This window comes from Gopherus flavomarginatus, chromosome 21 (assembly GCF_025201925.1).
Source record: "Gopherus flavomarginatus isolate rGopFla2 chromosome 21, rGopFla2.mat.asm, whole genome shotgun sequence".
NCBI lineage: Eukaryota > Metazoa > Chordata > Testudines > Testudinidae > Gopherus > Gopherus flavomarginatus.
In genome coordinates this window covers 2,500,250-2,521,826 of record NC_066637.1, presented here as the reverse complement: position 1 = coordinate 2,521,826, position 21,577 = coordinate 2,500,250, and the positions used below count along the sequence as shown (strand labels likewise).

Here is a 21,577-nt window from a genome sequence, read left to right as displayed (position 1 = left end):
TGGGATAGAGTCCTGCACCCTGTAAGTGTGATCAACATTCTTTGTTCCTAGATGCATATATTTACATTGACTCATATACAAACGCATATTGTTTGCTTGTATCTGTTTATCAAGTGATCCAGATCGCTCTGAACCAGTGAACTGACCTCTTCATTATTTACCACTCCCCCACTTTTTGTGTCATCTGCAAACTTTATCAGTGATGATTTTATGATTTCTTCCAGGTCAGTCATAAAAATATTAAATAGCGTAGAGCCAAGAATCAGTCTCTGAGGGACCTTGCTGGAAACATACCCATTGGATGACGATTCCCCATTTACAATTACATTTTGAGACCAACCATTTAGCCAGTTTTTAATCCATTTAATGTGCTCTTTGAAAACTCTTGGATGCAAATTATCTGGACCTGCTGATTTTAAAATGTCGAACATTAGCTGCTTCTGTTTTAACATCCTTCAGAGCCTCTAGTGGAATGGAAAGAGTGCTATCATCACCATGTGATGATACTATATCATCTGTTTTCCCTCCAAATACAGGACAGAAATATTTATTGAACACTTCTGCCTTTTCTGCATTACTATTGATCATTCTACCACTTCCATCTAATTATGGACCAATACCATTGTCAGGGTTCTTTTGTTCTAATATATTTCTAAAAATCCTTCTTATTGTCCTTAATGATGTTGGCCACAGACTTCTTCTTGTGTCCCTTGGCTTCCCTTATCAATTGTCTACAATTTCTAACTTCTGATTTATATTCATTACTATCTACTTCCCATTCTTATATATTATTTTTTGTAGTTTCTCTGTAAACCAGGTCAGTTTTTTAACCAGCATTGCCTTCTTCCTCATTCGTGGGATTGTGGCTTTTTGTGCATCTAGTAAGTTGTTCTTAAATGATTCCTAATTATCATTCATATTTTTCTGATTAAATAATTCCTCCGAGCCAATCTGATGAAGACACTTAACTATGGGGATGAGAGATGCTGTTTTTCAGCCATTTGGCTGACTTACTTTTGCAATAGAATTGTCACCTGGAAAAAAAAATGTGTAGCAGTTCTCCAGATTCACAGGGTTTTTTTTTTTTTTAAGGGAATTAGGCTAAATCTGCTATTTAGTACTTTCCTGCTGTAAAACATAGACCGTCTATCGCTAGACAGTACTGCATTTTCCCTTGAAGACACGTGGTACTGGCTAAGTGGATTGCTTAATGAGATGTGAACATTTTGGGATACTTAAGTTTTCATGGCTCTTCTATTATTTCTCGTCACTATTTCATCTCTTTGTACATTCATTGCCTGGGTTTTGTTGTGTTTATCTTTGGCTGGTCTACTTCTTCTCTGGCACTAGATGAACTTGCTCTTCTACTAAGTGAGAAATCGTTTCGCACAGACTCCAAGCACAGATGTTTTCTGGCAATGCTGAGATGTAGTTTTGCTTTCTCTAATTCACACAGTCCAGATATCTAATTGGGAACATTTCCCAAGGAAACTAGTGAGTTTCCCTTAGGCCTAAATTACTGTGTTCTTTCTATTACAATGGATTTGTCCATTAAAGAGGGTCATTATTAGAATGCACAAGGCTCAGCAGTTGTCAGCACAGGAAAGGAGCAGAAGAGGTTTCTTGCTAATCAGTTCATAGGCCACTAGATCAGTGACGTAGATACATGCAAGAGCGGAGTTATGGAGAATATTTTAACAGATATTAACCTCGCATTGCCTACATGGGAGGAGACAAGTATGATTAATAGTAAAGAAAGGCCGAGTCTGCCCAGCAGTACTGTGATTACTGGTAGTGGGTCACTTTCAAATGGTTTAGTAAAGCTAGGATGACCACATTCCCTATGCTGAATATGGGACAACTGGTAAAATTACTTATATTCAAGCAAATTCAATGGTAATTGTACAAACATTCAAATTAGCATCAAGCTGACTGAACCCGTTAAAAAGTAATACTGTGGAGTTGGATTTTTTTTATTTACCTTCTTACCTTTAAGGCTTTAGGGTTACATGGGGAAGGGGTGACACACACACATTCCCGTACACCTCTCTCACACCACGAGGGTGACCACCTGACCCGACCCTCCCTGCTTGGCGCTCTCTGCCCTCCATGCCTGGTTGGGCCCCCAGGATGAACCCGCCTCCCCTGGTACCTGGCACCATGTCTTCCTGAGACAACACGTGAGGAGGGAAGCACACTGGGTCACATGGCCTCCTTCCCCAGATTTCTGCCAGAATGTGGCCAGCAGCAGTTTTTCGGCACTGTGCGGGAGGGAAGGGACAGGAGATGCTTCCAGCTGCAGAGGAGGAGGAGGGGCGGGAAGGGATGACTTGGCCTGTGTCTCTGCAGAGCTCACTTCCCACCCCCTCAGCCCGGCTGGAAGCAGCTTGTCCCTTCCTACCCGCACAGTGTCAAAAGGCAGCTAACATACCCAGGCTGCTGCTGGCCACCGACATAACCCAGCCGCCTCCTGTCCTCTGGCTACAGTGCAGGCAGTAAGGGGTTAAGCCCTCAGGCTGCATTGTGTCTCAGAGCCCAGGGACCCTGACTGCAGGGGCTTCAGGGAACCAGCCAGAAAGGTGGCTCAGCAGGGGAGGGTGCCTAGGGGACAGAGCAGCCCCACCCTCCCTGGGGGCAGGACCCAGTGCGGTTGAGGGTGGGTGAAGAGGGTGCTAAGCCCCTGCCCTGGGGGTTACTGTACAATCTGCAAGTTCGGGGCGTGAACAGGCTGGAAATCACTCCCACCCCCGCCCCCGAGTTTAACTGAGCGGTGAAGAGGCTGCCCCGTGCCAGCGCTGTGCGGGGCTTTGGCACATGCAGGGCTCAGCTACTCCCAGCCAGCACCCCGGGCCAGAGGGTCTTGGGCTTTCCCAGGGCACTGGCCCAGCCAGAGGCAGCGTGGCAAGGAAAGCTCCTGCTGCCCAGGCTGCTGCTGAGCTGAGCACTTTGACCAGGGGCTGGTTCTCTGCACGGCGCTGGAAGCTAGACACGCCCCACTGGAGGGGATATGCAGGAGCAGTGGGGCTTGAGGGGTGAAGGGGCAAAGCAGGGAGAGGACAGTGAGAGGGGAAGCACATAAAGGGCCAACACGTAACTGCTGCCACTTGCCTGCACTCACCAGTGCTGGTTGCTAATGGGATGGTGGGGCAGAGTCCTGCTGGCCGAGAGCCAACAAGCAGCAGGGGCTGTGCTGAAGGACCAGCAGCGGGAGCGGCTGGCCCCACGCGTGGTACCTTCGCCCCACCACCAGCCTTTCACGCACACCCCATTGTCGGCCACTGGACCCCCCCTCACCCACTCACCACTGGTGGGGGAGTGGCTGGAGAGCAGGGATCCGGCCAGCAGCAGAACCTGCCAGTACTGATTGGGGAAGGGGGAGACCGAAAAGACAGGACCATTTACCCACTTTTAAGAAAAAGTCAGAACATCTGAAGGATGGCTTAAATATGGGACTGTCCTTTCAAAACCAGGACGTAACCATCCAAACATTCCGCTGCTGTTCCAGATCCTATCTGAAGTATCCCATCCTGTTAGGTTTGTCAAACTGCCTTGTAAATCTCAGGAGAACAGGTCTCGCTGAGGGATTTCTACTCTTTCTGCTCTCGGATGCCTTGTATATGCCACAGGAAGAGCCCATCTGTAGCATTTTGCAACTTCTACCACACACTGGTATCAGGAGGGGCAGAAACACACACAAAATGGAAAGAATGTCAACCACCCAGTGCAAGTGAGAGAGCCTCGTGTCAGTTCTCCATTCCCACAACCCTGTTTGCCAGCCTCTACCAATGGCAAAGGCGAGATTTCAGTTTGAGTTCAGAATTCTGACTGCTGCTGCCCAGAACAGCAGGGTTTGTGTTGTCTATAGGAACTAGGTATCATCCCTTTAAACCAGTGGTTCCCAACCTTTTCTGGGTGGCAAGTGCGGACGACAAGCCACCGAGAACCGTGGCTGGTGGACAAGCATTCACTGAAATGCCACCGAAAATCAGTGGCATTTCGGCGGCGGCGCCTCTTGGTGACGCCGCTTTTCAGCAGCATTTCAGCGGATGCTTGTCCGCCGGACAGTACGCAGGCGCACAGAGTGGCACCGCGTTGAGGACCACTGCTTTAAACAGTTTGTGAACCCTCTAGTGGCTCTCATTGTGTTCTATGTTTTAGAAACCACCAGGACCCAACCAGAGCAGCAGGTGTTTAGCTAGGCCCTGCAATGTTGTGTACATGTAGCACTCGTATTTGGACCCCCTCAACATCCCCATGTAGTTTCTTCATATTACGTCTATTGTGTAAGGAGCAAACGACGACAGTTTGTGGCACAACAAGCAATCGGACTGATGGGACGTCTATCCAAACTTCTTTGGCCATGAAGTCCTCATGCGAGTCTCAGAGGGAGAGAAAACCTCCAATGAGGTAAAAAAGACAAGAATAAAATGGTCTTTGCATCAGTTTGGGATGCAGAATTATCTTTTGCATACAGCCTCTTTCACAACTACTCACTTTAATCTGTTTCATGTAAAATCACAGTATTTTTTGAGTGCTTCAAAGCTTATGTGCAACATCCGCTCAGTCCTTCTCCAGGAGTAGCTAGAAAAAAAGTTATTCACGCTGTAAGAGAAGTACATGCTGCATGAGTGATTATCTTTAACACGGATCTGACCTAACAGATTGTACCAAGTCCTGCTGTGCACTTATAATTACGATCAACTTCTAAATAGGTAAAACAAACATCAATTCTGATTACAGTGAATGAGCAGGGTCTACAGCCATGAGACACCTAGCAGGAACTGCTGGAGAATTAATCCATTGGATGCATCCCAGAACAGAATTAATTCTTATGTCCCTTTTAATAAATGGGATGATATAGCAGCCGTCCTATTAGCCAAAATAGGCAACACCATTGCTCTAGCAGTGCACAGCACTAGCTCTTTCAGGTGAAGATGTCCCCTTTATCCATTCAAAACGGAAAGGCAGGTAACTCCAGTGGCAGGAATCAGCATCTAAGAGCGCTTCAGTCTGGAGCGTTTGAATGACTGGGTAGCCCTTTAGGTAGCACATCAGCTCACACAGTGTCCGTTTTACTTATGCAATAATTCCCACTGCGGGGGGCTCCACTACACAATGCCCCGTGACAATAAGAGTTCTGTCTTTTAAGCCCAAAACAAGGAGGCACCTTAAGGATGTCTCTGTTGGTTATTCTACCGCAGAGTTTAGGGAGAAAGGGGATTGCTGCTATCAGAAGATGTTACTTTTTTTAAGGAATAATGTGGGATTAAAAAAAAAAACTCCACTAAAAGCTTCCATATGCCTTTGGGCTTCTGGCAGGGGTTGGAGACTGATAGGAGCTGATTGGTGGATTCTGTTCAGAAGTCTGTTTGTGTAACATAGTCTCCCAGCTGCCTGCTGCTTTACAATGTGATCCGTTGCTACGGCGCTTACATCAGAAAAATAGCTACAGGTGCTGCCCCAAATAATCGCCATCATTGCACTAACTTCCAGCTTCCGTCCAACATGAACACTTAAAAATGAAGGCAAGGGGGTAGGCCTTTTACAAATAACCCTAAAAGGCCCCTAGATTTGTTCAAGCAGGTCTGTGCACTCTCTGGATGCTCAGTACGTCCCCTCACATGCAGTTAGCTTTTCGTGAAGGGGCAGAAGCACTCAGGACGTATGTTCAGCCAGAACCACTGTTGTCTCCCTGCACTTGGTCGCTCTGGGCAGCATTACAGAGCACAGCATCACTCCTCGACAGCTCAAACACTCCTCCTCCTCACAACAACCTGAAAACTGAAACAATAAGCAGGGAAGGGAGGGAGCATGTGCTATGTTCTGTTCCACCTGCGTCCAACATCCCAACACAATGAGGCCAGACTTTTCAAAGGAATCTAGCACCCAACTCCCACAGAAGCATTGTTAAGGGCTAACTAATTGTGACTCTCCACATGCCTGTGAAGTGAGTAAACTTCACACGAGAGGAAGATGAGGTGGCACAAGGTTAAGAGACCAGGGGAATCAGCAGCAGATCCTGGACAAGAATTCAGATCTCCTGATTTCCACTCCCCTCTTCCACCATAGGAAAACACCATTTCTGTACACACAACATAACAAATCCCAAGTCATTCTTATCGGCTATGTTCCCCCTCATACACGCCCCTTTGAAGCCTGTAAGGTGCCAATTCCCACACCAGCTGAGGAAAGGTTCTGTCAGTTTCTGTTGCACTCTTGGTCAATAAATCAACTCAGTTTAAAGCAGCTTGACTGAGTGAGCTCTCCCATCACTGAACACAGGGTTCAGTGCCATTTTAGAAATTAGTAGGCTTTGCACTGATCTTTCAGTTTAAAACCACTACAAAACATTGACAATGTCAGATATATTTCTACTCAAGATTAATTGATGTTAACACCTCCCAAAAAGCACTGAAAAACTTTATACTGGGACAAAAATTAAAATATAAAGTCCAGATTTCTATTGCCCTACACTAATTCTGTTTCCATGTAAATGTGCCGTGTTATAAAATCCAAAGAAGTCTAAAAAGTCTAGGCTACAAGCAAGCAGAATTGTTTTTAAACAGATTTTTTTCCCAAAGTTCTCCAGGAGGCATTAGTTGCTTTTTAGGAAAAATATCTCAGAAGAATTTACCATAAGATAGTTTCCAGCTGTTTATTAAATATAACACAGAAGTCGAAGGTGGAATCAGAGGCTGGAGTACACTATTACCTTCCGACTGATACTAAAAACTAGTGTCCATCTGGAAAGATTGCTTGAGACAAAGGTAAAATTAGATTGCCAACTGCGCAAATGTCCAGGCCTGTCCAGAGATTAATTTTTCCTGACATTCTATTACTCCACAGCCAGTCTCCATTCACTGAGTGCAGTTGTCAGCAAAATAATTAAGATTTTTCATTCAGCTTTTCTAATACTTGGTCACATACCAAACCAGACAGCTTTGAAGCCAGCATGCCCTGGGCAGAGAAATCAGGAGCCAAAAGGGTTAATTATGAAGTTGCAAATGGACTTAGTTCTTTGAATTTCCTGTGGGTGCACCCGTGTGTGTGTATGAGATCCATATTTCTCCAATGTTCCTCATTTCATTTTAGTCCCAAAGTTATCTTAGGCCACACAAAGATGGTGTCCTCTTAATGTGATTGTTGAAAATTAATGAATGATATCAGCAATTGGATCTCATGAGACTGAAAGCACCATCAGCACCAACACTGAAGGCAGGAATCTCACAGTATTTTGAGTTTCCTTCATGAATGATTTCGGGGTCCCACCTTTTGGATTGTCACAGCACACTGCATTCTGCATCTGGGTTGGGTGGAGAGGGATGGTGTGTCTGCCATTAACCACCTTGGGCAGGTAAAGGAACACTGCTTTTCAGCTGAGACTCAGCTGAGTTCTCCTGTCTGGATTCCCCTCCTGAAACTGGACTAAGGTTTACAAAGAAACAAAACTGAGCTCTGCTTGTGCAATGTGCCAGAGTGGCAGCTCTTGGGCATTGAATCCGTTCCTTCCTGCAAGGCAGGTACAGCATGTAGCTGTGCACATACAACAGCAGTGCAAGCTCCCTATGCTTGCCTGCCACCAGTGTGCATCTCCACTACAGCCTGCAGGAAAGTTCTAATAATTGTGTCCCACTGAGTCCTTGCTTCTCTGCTGAGATGGCTAACAAAGGCACCCGGCGGTTCTGGATTCTGTACCTGGAAATCTGTTCCTCCTCCTGCCTGGAACAGTTCTCACTACTTTTTAGGAAGCCCTCTTGAGCAAGGGAAGTGACTGTGTCACTCTGACTTTCATTCTAAGCCTATTAAGGGAGCTGTGCTGCGGGAACAGAGCCCCCAGCATGCAAGTCTGGACCGGACGAGCACAACTACAAAGGTATTTTTGCATAAATCACCCTAAGAGGAGACAGCAAGACCAGCTCTAGCGTTAGAACAAACCCTTTACCGGACTGGGCACACGACATGAGGACACTGCGGAGACCCACACAGGCAGCTCAGTACAGACAAGCAGGGAGGTGCAGCACAGTCCTGATGATGGGCTGGAGCCGGCTCCCACTGAACATAAACCATGCTCTAGGCCGGGACGCAGGCTGAGCAGTGGTGGGGTGGGACATGCTTCCTGAGGCGGTTCACATCAAAGGAGGAGAACGGCCTGTCGCAATTGCCAGTAAACAAACAAACAAAAGGGTTTCTGTCAGAGTGAACAAAAAAAATAGTCAATGTGTTTGAAGCCTTTTTTTGACGACCCTGAGGAATGAAGTCTTAGATCCCTAGAACAGGGACAGCTTAGATTGCAACAGTGTAAGCTCCCCCGTCATAACCCATAACCGGTGTGTCCTGCTCCTGTCCTGCAGAGACCGGCACTCCAGGCTCAATCTTTCTGGCTCTACAAACATTTGTCCTCTATGGTCACATAGCCAACAAGCACAGCAGTCATTGCTAATTTGGTGGAGGTCTGAACTAGGGATTGGACAAGAGCACCAGGAAGTAGACAGAGACCATTAACTTATTTCAGAGGCCACCGTGAGCTTTCATTAATGGCTTATGATCTCGACGACGTCATGTCCTACACGGAAAGTTAGTTTTAGTGGTCCCAGGAATTCACAGGGTAGCATTTCTGTCGTGCTACGCAATAAGAAAGCAGAATGTTGCAGACATAGGAAGCCTATCCAATCAAAGACACCCAGGAGTGGCAGGCAGGGTTTGAATCTTGCAGCTCTTTCTACAATGCACATGTGCTGGTCAGTCACTGATGTGCCAACAATACGTGGCACAATTCTGGGCCATTACTGAAGTCTCACACCTTCCAATGACATAAAGGGACACAAAGGTGGGATTGCAATGTTGTACTAGGACCAGTGACAGGAATACTAATAAACTGGGTGTTGACGCAAGCCTGCTGAGCTGCAATCCCTCCCCTCTGTACACTGAGGAGACAGGTGTTGTATGGACGGGATAGTCGTGCTGCCACAGAGACTTGGGTCTTTTGGAGTAAAGCTACCTCCATTTCAATAAATGCTAATAGGAATTTAATGTTAACTGTGCAAACTGGGGGAGTTTGCTCAAGGATGGAAAAGCCAATGTGCATAATGTATTTAATGAGAGCCACTAACATGAGATATGCACAGTGAGTTTGCTGAATTTATGGGATGCAGAAGCAGACCTGCCTATATTTAACCAAACGAATCTGTTATTAACCTGAAAAGTAGTGAGCGAAGAAGGATGAAGGGCCAACGTGATGAGGCTGTTGCTTAGCAACCTGCTGCTGTTCATGCAGAGAAATGTGTTGGGATTGTTTTTGGATTGCACAATGAGGGTGAGATATGACGATATAGAAATGGAGCTCGAGCAGTTGGTCATGCAGGATGAGGATGGGGTGGAGAGAGCAGAGACACAGGCCAAAGATGGTCACTTTTTTGAAAGAACCAGTGTGGGAAGGATCTAGTCTCTCCTGGGTACCCAAAGTATCACTTGAATGAAATTCTGGAGGAATGTGCTCTGTAGCACCTGGTGGTTGGGAGACTGTGGTCCAAAACTGAACCTGCCTGGAAGGAAAGGTGGTCCAGCATTGTGACATTAAACGGGTAGTGAACACACGGCTTCCACATGACCCAGCATGACAGCTCCCTCGTGACCCCACAGCACACAGAGTTTCTAAGATGGCAGAAGTGCCTTTGTGTGAAAACTCTGATCAGTTCAGACGACTGGTTTTTAACTAGAGTGACTTCACATAGGTGTAGGAATTTTTCAAACAAGTCTCAGAAGTTGCTATGGGAGCAACAGTCTCATCGTATTGGCCCTTTATCCTTCTTCGCTCCCCATACCAGAAATGTCTTTCTTTATACTAAAACCATAAGCCCAAATGTATCTGGCCATTGGCAAGAGGGAATGGGAATCTGTGTAATAGCAGCAGGCAGAACAGAAACTGCTGCAGCCATTTTCAAGGCAGGTTCTTTCCTGTGGCTGCAGAATCTAGAGACTAATGGTGAGCCCCAACAAAGAGACATCCTGGGTCAGATTCTAATAGCAGCTGTGAAGCCACAAGTGATAAATAGCAGAAATTAGAATCTGGTTGCAGACATACATGTGAAACAGAGGAAGAGTCTGCCCCTTATGTAAATACACCTAACCAGCAACTACATCTCATCACACAACCTGTGTGTTGCTCCATATTAGATTTTGAAACAGTTTGTTGGTCAGAAAGTTCTCCAGGGGCACTCTGGTTATGTGACTGGCACTAAATAACTTTTCCTGACTGAATGAGGGCTGTGCAGATATCGCTCCTGAGCTGGTGAAGGTGAGCACTTCGAAGCCCCAAATCAAAGCAGGCAGGCTCTAACAAGTCACATCCAAGGCAAGAGTATAGGAATGGGGGAATGCACTACTAGAAAGGCAACAGAATAACCCTCTGGGCTCTGTATGGATACGAGTATCAATCAGCGTCTACAGGGATGGGTACGGTATAAGAACCTGAATGTAAATCGGACAGATGGAATGAGATCAGCTTTAGTTAAGGTCCTTTTGCAACAATCTCCTATTCAATTCTCTGAGGTGTGCACATGACACCAAAGAAAGGAACCAGGTATTAGTGATGGTAACTATTTTAGAGGCAGCCAGATGTGTGTCTTGAAACAACTTATCAGTAATTGTGACCCATAACCACCATGCAATAGAACCAGCTTCCTGTGTTGAATTTTAGGAGGTAGCATTTTCCCAGACTAGGAGGGAGGGACAGCTAAGTGGTTTGAGCATTGGCCTGCTAAACCCAGGGTTGTGAGTTCAATCCTTGAGCGGGCCACTTAGGGATCTGGGGCAAAAATCAGTATTTGGTCCTGCTAGTGAAGGCAGGGGGCTGGACTCAATGACCTTTCAAGGTCCCTTCCAGCTCTAGGAGCTTGGTATATCTCCAATTGTAATTATTATTATATAATCAAGATCTCACAGCTGTCCATGAATAGACATATTCAGCAAGCAATTAAGTAGAGATCAGGAGACCAAATAAAAAAGTTCTCAGCAAATTATACTGAAAAGCACAGTGGGACAAGGTTTCTTAACACACAGCTAAGGCAGGGAGAGGAGAAGGGCTGACAAGCCTTGTGATGCTGCCTGAAGCACAGAAGTCTCTAAGCCAGAAACCCCCTTCCATCAAATGACACACTTAATCTTAACAAGCAGTGAGCTGGAGGAGAAAGGCAGGAGGAGTGTAAGGATGTGAACAGTCCTTGCAGAGATTCAGACTGGATCTGGTGTCTCTTCATGATATATCCCTGAGGCAGCAATTTGGGTTACAAGTCTATCTCCATCTCCAAGACACAGTCCCACAAGTTATGCAGACTGACATATATTTCAAGCTGTCCCTTTTCAGTTAGATAATGGATGCTTCTTCATTTGCCATCCCAGGCTGTCATGTTGTAATGCTATGTGCTGTTAGATTTCACACTCGACCCCAGAAGTGGCTGCATTTCCATGACAGGTGAAAGATTTCTTACATACATCTTAATTTTGGAAATTGCTTGGGGGATACTCAGAGGTGAAAGGAAGAATATAAAATGTAAGGGCCAAATTTCTGTAATCAAGCAAAACTCCCAATGGGAGTTTAAGGACTGTAGAATTAAGTCATAAGGTTTTTTTTATTATTACTGCTACTTTTAGGGCAATAGCTTTTGCTGAATGAGCAGAAACTAGAGCCTCTATTGACATTATCAAAAACTAGCCGTGAAAGACACAAAGCAATAACTATGTTGACAGTGTTCCTCAGAGTAAATGTCATTGTCAAAGGAAGCATAACCTGCCAATGCTTTCCAAAGGTCTGCACTAGTCTCCTTTAAAAGTCAAGCAATCTCTCAAGGTGCGTAAGTAGAAAGGATAGAGACTGGGGAGTATATTCTGGTGAACTGACTGAAACTGTGGAATTCTGACAAGCAGAAGAAGAAGGGACTCTGGATAAATGCCCATTATGCTCATAGTCTAAATGCACAGACTCTGGATAAACGCACATGCCCGGAGACTGCCCGACACTCGTCTCTGGTGTATGTGGAACAAGATCTATCACTCTACCCAGGCACTAGGTTTGCTCAGAGCTCAAATGGCGGGCAAAACCAAGAATAGTGGACAGGTGCATTTTTAGGGCTGTGGGACCATAAACCAGTGTCTGATAAAATGCTAATAGTGTTTGTATTCAAGTAATTTGAAAGAAACAGGCAGGAGGATTCATGTTCTTCTTGAGACACCAGAAGTTAGAATTGTTTTTATTAAAGACTCTTGGCAGGTTTTCAAACCTAAGCTTACTTGCCAGGCATTGTGTCTACAAGCTTTTCATATCCATGTTCAGTGTGTCAGACAGACGGATACACCCAGCAGAGACAAATTACACCTGGTCTTTCCCAGTCCCATGGGGAAGTCAATGGAATCTGCAAGAGATTGGGAATGTTATTTATCTGGGATAAAAGTCTGCCAGCAGGATTTCCGAACACTTGTCTCAAAATGATGGGAAAGAAGGGAGAGATGAGCCGCTGGCTTCAGTGCAGAGACCAGAGCACTGCACACACAGACTGCTTGCTGTCCTGGTGTGTGGTATGCTAACTCAGGTTCTCTAACTAGGATAGAATTCTCACTAACTTTTCCTGGTTCCCCAACTAATTGTGAGGGTCTGTCAGGGTGGGGAGGGGGGCTTAGTCTGTCAGCCACAAAGGGAAAGTCTTGTGAAATAACCCGCACCAAACTATGGTCACCCCAAAGGGAGGCAGCACGACCAATGCATGAGATCTACTGCGTAAACCCCAAGCAGATGCATGTAGAAACTGCTTGTGAATACCTCATCTTTCCTAATGGACCATCCCTTTACTTAGACTGTAAGATCTCTGAGGCAAGGGCTGTCTTGTTCTGTGTCTGTGCAGCGCCTAGCGCAGGGAGGTTCATGACAGGGGCTCCTGGGCACTCCCACAGCACAAATAAATAACACCAATAATGCCGACTAGATGAGATTTAATCCACTGGCAGTCGTTATAACATTTTTCTAGGCAAGAGGAAATCTGGCTTATGCCACCTCTGCTCAGCCAGCAAATATTACCTACAGCAGCACCGGTGAAGACTTTACAAGCTCACTGCACCACAGAGAGAGAGAGGCAGCTGTTCCAGGATCTGCACTTTGGGTTTCTCACTCGGTTACACATTGTGCTATTATTGTGGCACTGAGATCACCCAAATGTGCTGGGTGTTTTGTTTGGTTTTGTTTTTTCACAGACTATTAGCTACAGCATGTTCCTGCTCAAAACTGTAGCCCAGTGTCGTTTCACATTCTGCACGATGGCTCAGGTTCCTTGCTCCCTATAGATATGGCACTGGAAGTACATGTTCAGATTAATTTACCTCTCCTTTTTCCACATTGTAATCCATTTAATTATATTGATTAATGCCAACTCAATTGCCTTTATGAAAAGACACTTCAAGCAAAGTCCTTCAATTATGTCCAGGAGATCCTAACTCAATAGACCCAAGGAAACGCCACTATTAAAAAGCTTCAACTGGCCCTTTCAAGATTTCTGATTTAAAACCTATTAAACAAACCAACCAACCCGACTGTGACAAGCCAGAAAGTTGGAAGGCAGAGTATGAGTCAGTACATATTTACAAGGCAAAATCCATGGCCCGACTGCCCTCTAGTGGATTTCATGATGCATAACGTGGCCTACATTTAGCCTGCTTTAATACTTCAAAATATGGTGCATTATTCATATCTATAAGTCAAAGTGCATCACTAAAGCTGACAGCTACAATATCATTAGGTTACCAAAGGACCCATAGCAGTTTGCAAAATATTCAAACAGAAAAGGTTTCAGTCATAACTTAAAAGCTGTTATGCATTTAAAAGTCTCTTACTGAGTCTTGGGAGAGAATGCGCAGAAAGATTTTAACTGAAAGCTCTAGAGGGAGCATGACAAAATCAGCTCAAATTAAATGCATTCAGCAGAGTCAAGCTCTGTAGGTACGGTCTGTGTATTTCTATGAGGTATAAACAGATGAATCTGCTAGACTATATTCTCATGATCTTTTGGCCTCCATTTCAAGTAGCAGACTCCTGTATTGTGATGCGTGAAAGAGCAATGATTTGACATCCCCTCTCCCACACCTAGTGGGACAGTGGAAATGCTGCAGGTGTGGCTGTGCTGTTCCCAAGCAGAGATTAACCTCTAGCGTTAGTTCAATGGGAGACAGTGTTTCAAAGTATACGTGCTACAAACACTCTTGGATCCCCAATCAAAGTTCAACAGGAGGCCGCTCTGAACCCCTGCTCACATCAACAGGTTCCAAAGCATGAAAATGTCTTTCTGTTTTGAACAGAACCTCCAGAAGATAGAGAAGAAAAACAACTCTCCAGGAGGTCTCCACTCCATAGGCCTAGGAGAGATTCTCAAATACAGGCATGTTCCTACTTTACTCAGCAGCTGTGTAATAAACTGCACAGTCTCCTCTGCATCCACCTGGAGACTTGAAATGGGCTCCCTATTACGTACTCCACATGCCTCTGTTTCTAGGGGTGGCTGGCCACCATCTCTGACAAGAACTGGCCACCCTACAGGCACTAACTAGTTAAAGATGAGACTATGCAGCAAAACATTTACTAACAGATTACGTTTTCTGGCAGTTCCTCAAACACAGAGAGTCCTATAGACTTCAGTAACACCACCACATTAATAAGGTAATAAACTCACACACTGATGTTTAAACAGGCAGTTAAGTTGAGAGAAATCTGGTTAGCACAACCATAGATAAATTGAAAAAGATTAAAAAGAGCAGAGGGGGGAATGACTTTCAATGAGTCGTTCATTTTTTACAGTACCTCCCACGGTGAAACTATCCATTACATCATTCCAAATAAAGAGATGCTGCATAAATGAGCACACTCATTTTGCCTCATTTTGAACCCAGTCCAGTTCAACTCAGACTCTAGCATATTGGGTTTGTTTCCTGCTGAGGAAACAAAGAGCAGTGGGAGAAAAAAATATCTTGGAGCGGCCAGGGTTCAAAAGCTTAGACCTAACTCTCAGTGCAGTCAAAGGCCATTTTACCACCATCTTCAATGGGAGCAGCTGGGCTGAATGATGTGGAAAATATCACCCTACAGTATATTTTAGCTGCACACATGAACACACAGTCTACATAGAGTACCACTTCTGCCAGACTAACTTCTGTTCCCAATGCACAGCAAAGCCTTCCCTTTACCTAGGAAAAGGTTAGATTTCTTTCCTTCTTTTTTAAATTGAATCATGCTTGTGGGAAAACTACTGTGTTTAAATGACAGGAAAAGAGGGTTTACAGACCTGACCTAGTTTTGCAAACGTACGTGACGAAAAATATAGTCAGAGAGGTTTTCCAAAGTTTTGAGTTCCACAAGTTTCCTCCGACCCGACTAAAAGACACGTTTTTCTCAGCTAGACCCTAGAACAAAATACACTGGCAGCACAGGTACATGCTGATTAAATAAGTGGTGTTTTCACATTTTATAAAGGACAATTAAATGAGGTTATTTATTCAGCCTATATCAATGACTCAAACCATTCGGAGGGTCTAAGGGTTAAAGAAATAAACCACAGTGTTACACAGGAATGGTACATTTCAGGTGGTTGTTGGAGGCCATTCCATGAGGCTGTAGGGGTTCACATCTCCAAAGCCCATGCCGGTGTGAAGATACTGGGGATGAAAACTTTATTGCAGAGACTTCCTGCCTTAAAAATACCTTCTCCCAGGTTCAACAGGAAACTGTCCCTAGTAGCCCACGTTCACAAAAACCTCATGCTATTGACCGGCTGGTTATTCCCCTGGGACTGACAGGTCACAGTGCATGAGCCCATGCATAGATGCTTAGTGGGAGATCTTAGTACTTTGCATAATAAAAGCACCTCTCATTGAAGGCTCTCCAATCACTTTACAAACATCAACGAATTAGCCACATAATTCCCCTGGAAGGAAGGATGGAATCATTATCCCAGATTTTAAGATGGAGAATTGAGGTACCGAGAGGAAGTGATTTACCCAAAGGTAGTGTCCCAGCTGGGACCAGAACTTGGGAACGGTCAACACATGCTCAGGTCCTTTGCACAGTTGTGGTCAGGCCTCGTGCTTGTTGATCTAGTACAGAGGCTTCGCTCAAACTTCTCATCACCAGGAAGGATCTAGGCCAGGGGTTCTCAAACTGGGGGTCAGGACCCCTCAGGGGGTCACGAGGTTATTACATGGGGGGTCGCAAGCTATCAGCCTCCACCCCAAACCCTGCTTTGCCTCCAGCATTTAAAATGGTGTTAAATACATTTAAAAGTATTTTTAATTTATATGGGGGGGGGTCGCACTCAGAGGCTTGCTATGTGGAAGGGTCACCAGTACAACAGTTTGAGAACCACTGATCTAGGCAGGAAAGATTTGGTCCTTTGTTTCTGTACCTCACCCCTTTTGACACAAAATAGGAATGTGCCATACCAGATGATCCCAATGGCCCACCTGGTCCAGTATCCTGCCTTGACAGTAGCCAGATCAGATACTTCAGAGAAAGGGGTCAGAGATCCAGGTGACACATCCTGGAACAATCTGCCCATTGGAGTTGTTCCCCAATCCCCATCAGGCAGTGGTTGTTTTATAGCTTGACACATGCGGGATTATACCCTGTCTATATATTTTATTCTACTGTGGATGTTCATATTGTCCATTAAAATGTCTAGCCCAGGGGTCGGCAGCCTTTCAGAAGTGGTGTGCCGAGACTTCATTTATTCACCCTAATTTAAGGTTTCGCGTGCCAGTGATACATTTTAATGTTTTTAGAAGGTCTCTTTCTATAAGTCTATAACATATAACTAAACTATTGTTGTATGTAAAGTAAATAAGGTTTTTAAAATGTTTAAGAAGCTTCATTTCAAATTAAATTAAAATGCAAAGCCCCCTAGACCGGTGGCCAGGACTCGGGCAGTGTGAGTGCCACTGAAAATCAGCTCACGTGCCGCCTTCGGCACCTGTGCCATATGTTGCCTACCCCTGATCTAGTCTTTTTTTAAATCCTCCAAAGCTTTTGGCCTCAATTATATCTTGTAGCAATGAGTTCCACAAGCCAGTTATGTGTTAAGTAAAAAGTGTTTCCTTTTCTCTCCATCCCAGGGCCTCGCACAGCTCTTGTTCCAGGTAATGGGTAGCAGTGAAACAACTCCTACACTGTACTGGGATCTCACAGACAATATGTTGCCAAGTTCTCTACTGTCACAGTTGAATTTTGCAAGCTTAAAAGCAGCACAGGAAGCGAGAATCCCAAGAGCCAATTCAAATTAAAATAAACTTCAGTCACTACTGTAGCTGGTGCATTCAATGCCTTCTGTATTGTGTGTTCAGTGTTTTTTTTTTCTTTTGAGCAGAGACTGAAGACAAGCAATGTGCTTTACAAGTTACCAATCTGGAAAATACTCACTCAGAGATGGTGTGGATGGCTTCGCTGAGCGGAGCAGCTCTCCTCTGTTGTTACTTAAGGAATTTGCAGAAGTCCCGAGATGTTCCTCTGAATCAGTGGAAAACTGGAACTGGACTGTGCCAGACTCAACCTGCTTCACCTGAAATTTAAACAGATGTAGAAGAAAATGTGATCTGTCCATATCCTTTCCACCCACTCTCTGGAACAAAGAGAGTTCTACTGCCAGTTCTACAAAGTTAGAATAAGAAACTGTAACGCAAGGAATATGGAGGCAGAACTATCAAGAGATTATTTTTTTAAAATGGGGTTCCCAGAAAGCTTTGGTTCCATCCGGAAGTTATTTTCCTTGAGGCACGAGGGTTGTGGAATGACACTAAACTCCAAAATTATCAGCAAATTTTCCTCCAAATCTCAGGTAGGATGGATTAATTACCAGAACTGTAACTCTGATTCTGCAAACTGGGGTTATTGGAAGAAAGAAAATTATCTTATATTTAAAGAGCTTTATGTTACAGTTTGTTAGTTCAGTTTCTGGTCATGTTACAGCATCACAGTGTGGTTTGTGTGCTTTTTCGCACACATTGGTCTGTTCATAAACCTGTCCACCAGATCAAGAGTGAACTTTGGCTTTCCACTAGCAGACAGCACTGGGAGAGACCTCTAGCAAATAGATTTGGATAAAAACAGAAGGAAGCAACATCCTGGCAAGTGTTTTGGGGGAACAAATTAATCAATCTACAGCATGATTCCCCAAACAGTCCTTGACATCAGTGCAGTCGCCAAAAAGGGACAGCAGTTCCCCATTACTGCATTAGATGGAAAACCCTTTGGACCCCAAGAAGGCTGCACATTTCTGTCTGATTCTGCAAACTAGACTGTACTACTGCTATGTTCTTGAATTAAAAGCAGATCAAAATCTTCTCTTGCTAAAACTCCCTTTTAGAGAAACCCTTTCTAAATGTAAAATAGCCTTCAAAAATCCTTTTCAGCAATTAGAATGAGTCTCTTCTAGCTCAGGAGACAAAAGGAAGGGGAGATTGCTCTCTTTCGTGAATCTTTCCACCAGCCAATAATGAAATACACTCAACCCCCCCGTAAGAGATTCATTTTTATCAGGAACTAGGCACCTAATTCCTGAAGCACACAATCCCATTCCAGGCATTTCCTTCCAAGGCCCCACTGTGTTTCTATTATTTCTCCATTTCTATTTTGCCTGAATGGTTCTGCCTGTGTTGCACAGCATACAGCATTCATTCTTTATTCATTTTATTTTGTTAAACTGGAGCAGACTCTACTATGGATTTACATGCTGTAATTGAGATCAGAATCTGGTTCCTAATCTCTCAAACTGCCAAAGCTCAAATGCAGGAGAAAGACTTGAAATGAGAGTCATGAGGGGGGATAAAAAAGCTGACCCATAGGACTAACTAATTTCTTTAGCACCTTCTGCCTTCTCAATTAAGTTCATATCTCAAGAGTCACCGCCAGATTACGATTAAAACTATAAAATCATCTAGGAACAGAATATTTGTCAAAATCTTGCATCCTTTCCCAATACATATGAAATGCAGGTTAACAAATTTTCATTGAGGCTTCCCAGTTAGAGCCAGAAAAAGTCTTGGGAAAAGACTGTACGTGCAACAGAATGGATGAGCAAAACCACTCAACAATGTCTGAAAACTCTTATTGCCCCCACACTGTGTGTGAAGTTTAACAAAGTTTAAGCAACATGCATATATCTTCACTCTCTACGCTATCGACAGTTAGGATAGAGTATAGATGCCAGTGTCGTGGCTTTTCCCCAATAGTGTGTGAATGTGAAGGACCCAGTTTAGTGTGAAAATGGAATTCTGTACAGAAAGCATCTTTCTCCAAGATGGGTGCTCGTTCTGCATCACTAATCACAGCCTCTCACTAAGCCACTCAAACACTGGTGGTTTCCCTTTGGCCTCTCTAATATTAAATGGCAGCTCCTAGGGAAGTGAAGGTTCATATAGAGCAAACTGTCTTTGCTTTGAAGAGCTTACAGTTACGTGCTATTTTTACATACATCACCTAGCACAAAAATGGCCCCAATCAGGATTGGGGCCTCCAGACACTGTCAAAATAAATAATTTTACAGTGCATTTGGCATGAATGTCATAGAAATAATAAACACCAAACAGCTGATAAAATAAATGCACAATGTGTATTTTCTGATGCGTTATCCTTCCTTCTTTTCTCATGTGTGTTCACTCAATGGCTGGTTTGCATTGGGTTTGGGCTACTTAGCAAGATTATTGAACGAAGCATTTAAAATAACAAGAAAGCTCTGTGCCATGTGTGTACTGAAAACCTGCACAGTGGTTTTGATGTACCTTTGCTAAAGGAGAGCTCAGAGAAGCTTCTTTTTACCTCTTCGGAGCTCATGCTGGTGGGCGGCATCTTGTAAACTAACACATGGCTGGGATTATGCTGGGCGCCTCCTTGAAGTGGTAAGATCACTTCCATGGAACACGAGTCCAGCAAAGGATTCCAAACAGTCCATCGGATGGAATGCATATAGGCTGCTTTAGTCAAAGAGGAAATGGACAATGCCTAGGATTAAAAATATATATGAGACTAAATAACCAGAGATGAAGAACATTTGGTATTTGCCATGACTATCTCTGTGTCACTCTAGACTGCTGTCATCCAACCCAGAATCAAATAGGAATTGGCCATTAGCCATTTTCTGCCTACTGAATGGTAACAATCGTCTATCTTTAGCCATCTTTTGTTGGAATCTCATCACCTCTAGGCAGAGTGACAGGCAAGTTCTCTGCAGCATTTTTCTTATAAAAGAAAGATCAGTTTTCTGTTTGTTTGGCTTTCAACCATCATCAATGTTCAGGATGAACAGTGCATCACATCATAAGCTATGACCTAGAATGAACACAGACGCATAAACACTTCTGCACAACCCATGAACATTAGAAAAGAAATTAGCCTCTCATCCCACTGCAGTTGCAAATATTTGCAAATACTCCAGATGATTAGGTCTATATTGGTTATTAATTTACACACACAATTATTGTTATTGAAGAGACTGCTATTGCATATCTGAAAAATCCAAAATCTCTGCATGTGAGGGCTGGGTGTTCCTAGGACACAGGAGGGAAGCTATATTTACTGAGAGGTGAGATAACCATATTCTCCCATCTACCAACACAAACAGGTAATTTTTCCAGCTGAACAACAATAAATAGGAGGGACACAATAAAGGACTGTGAACAGCAGTGCTCCAATATTAGTGCACTACCCCAGGATTCTTCCCTTCAGTTACGTATTTCCTCTTGTGACCTCAATATTGTAGTCATAACTTCCATTGTTTCAACACAATTTGGAGGTGTGCTATTTTGAAGCACGTTATCTGTTTTTCCAGGCCCACATTTTGCTCATAACGTAAAAAATTCTCTTCAAATCCCTGAATTTGCAGGTTCTTAAAAAAGTCCCAATATTATCTTTCTGTGTTAAAAGGAGCTGTTGAGCCTTCCTGGAGAACTTGGACTAGCTTGCTACCTGCTAGTCAGAGACAACTGTGCTTAGATTTAGTACAAGTTTTTGGTTGTCTCGTCTTCATACTTTGTCACTGGGAACATCTGCATGAACAGGATCAGCTGTCTGAGGTCACATATCATCTCAGAGGCATGGCTGGACACAGTCCTGGCTCCTAGTTCCCTGCTTTAATCATTGGACCACATCTATCTCTAGAACGTTTTATTTTACAAGTGCACATCCAGTTTATCCACAATGTAAGTGTAACAAATCTCTGCCATGTGTGCTACTGATACAACAGTACCTGGCAATCAGGCTATGTGATAACTGCACTTCATACCTTTGTGACATAACCAAACAGCCTTTCCTCCTCTATTTTTTGGATTAACAGCATGCAATATTTTCCATACCTAGTGCTCAAAAATGGCAGCCCCATTTCTCCTGCACCAAGCCTATCTGGCCAAATTTCAACCCAGAGCCAACATAAACTTTGCCTAGCAGGGTTTACAACGTGAGTGCTGCTGAGGGATTATCATCATTGCCATAACCACTGGTACTGTGCTCCCCATGATGACATATTGCCTCTATGGATACGGTGATTTGTTTTGTGCCGCAAGG

At 44.2% G+C, this 21,577-nt stretch overlaps 1 protein-coding gene across 12 annotated transcripts in view; it reads right to left on the bottom strand.

The window, feature by feature from the left end:
• NPHP4 (nephrocystin 4) overlaps nt 1–21,577 on the bottom strand; it is a 100,467-nt gene that overhangs the window by 35,641 nt on the left and 43,249 nt on the right. For all 12 annotated transcript variants that reach the window (XM_050931754.1, XM_050931756.1, XM_050931762.1 and 9 more), the window contains 2 exons: nt 19,838–20,020; nt 17,444–17,582 (listed from right to left, as the gene is read on the bottom strand). In XM_050931754.1, the coding sequence (XP_050787711.1) occupies nt 17,444–17,582; nt 19,838–20,020 (322 nt within the window). The remainder of the gene's footprint in view (nt 1–17,443; nt 17,583–19,837; nt 20,021–21,577) is intronic.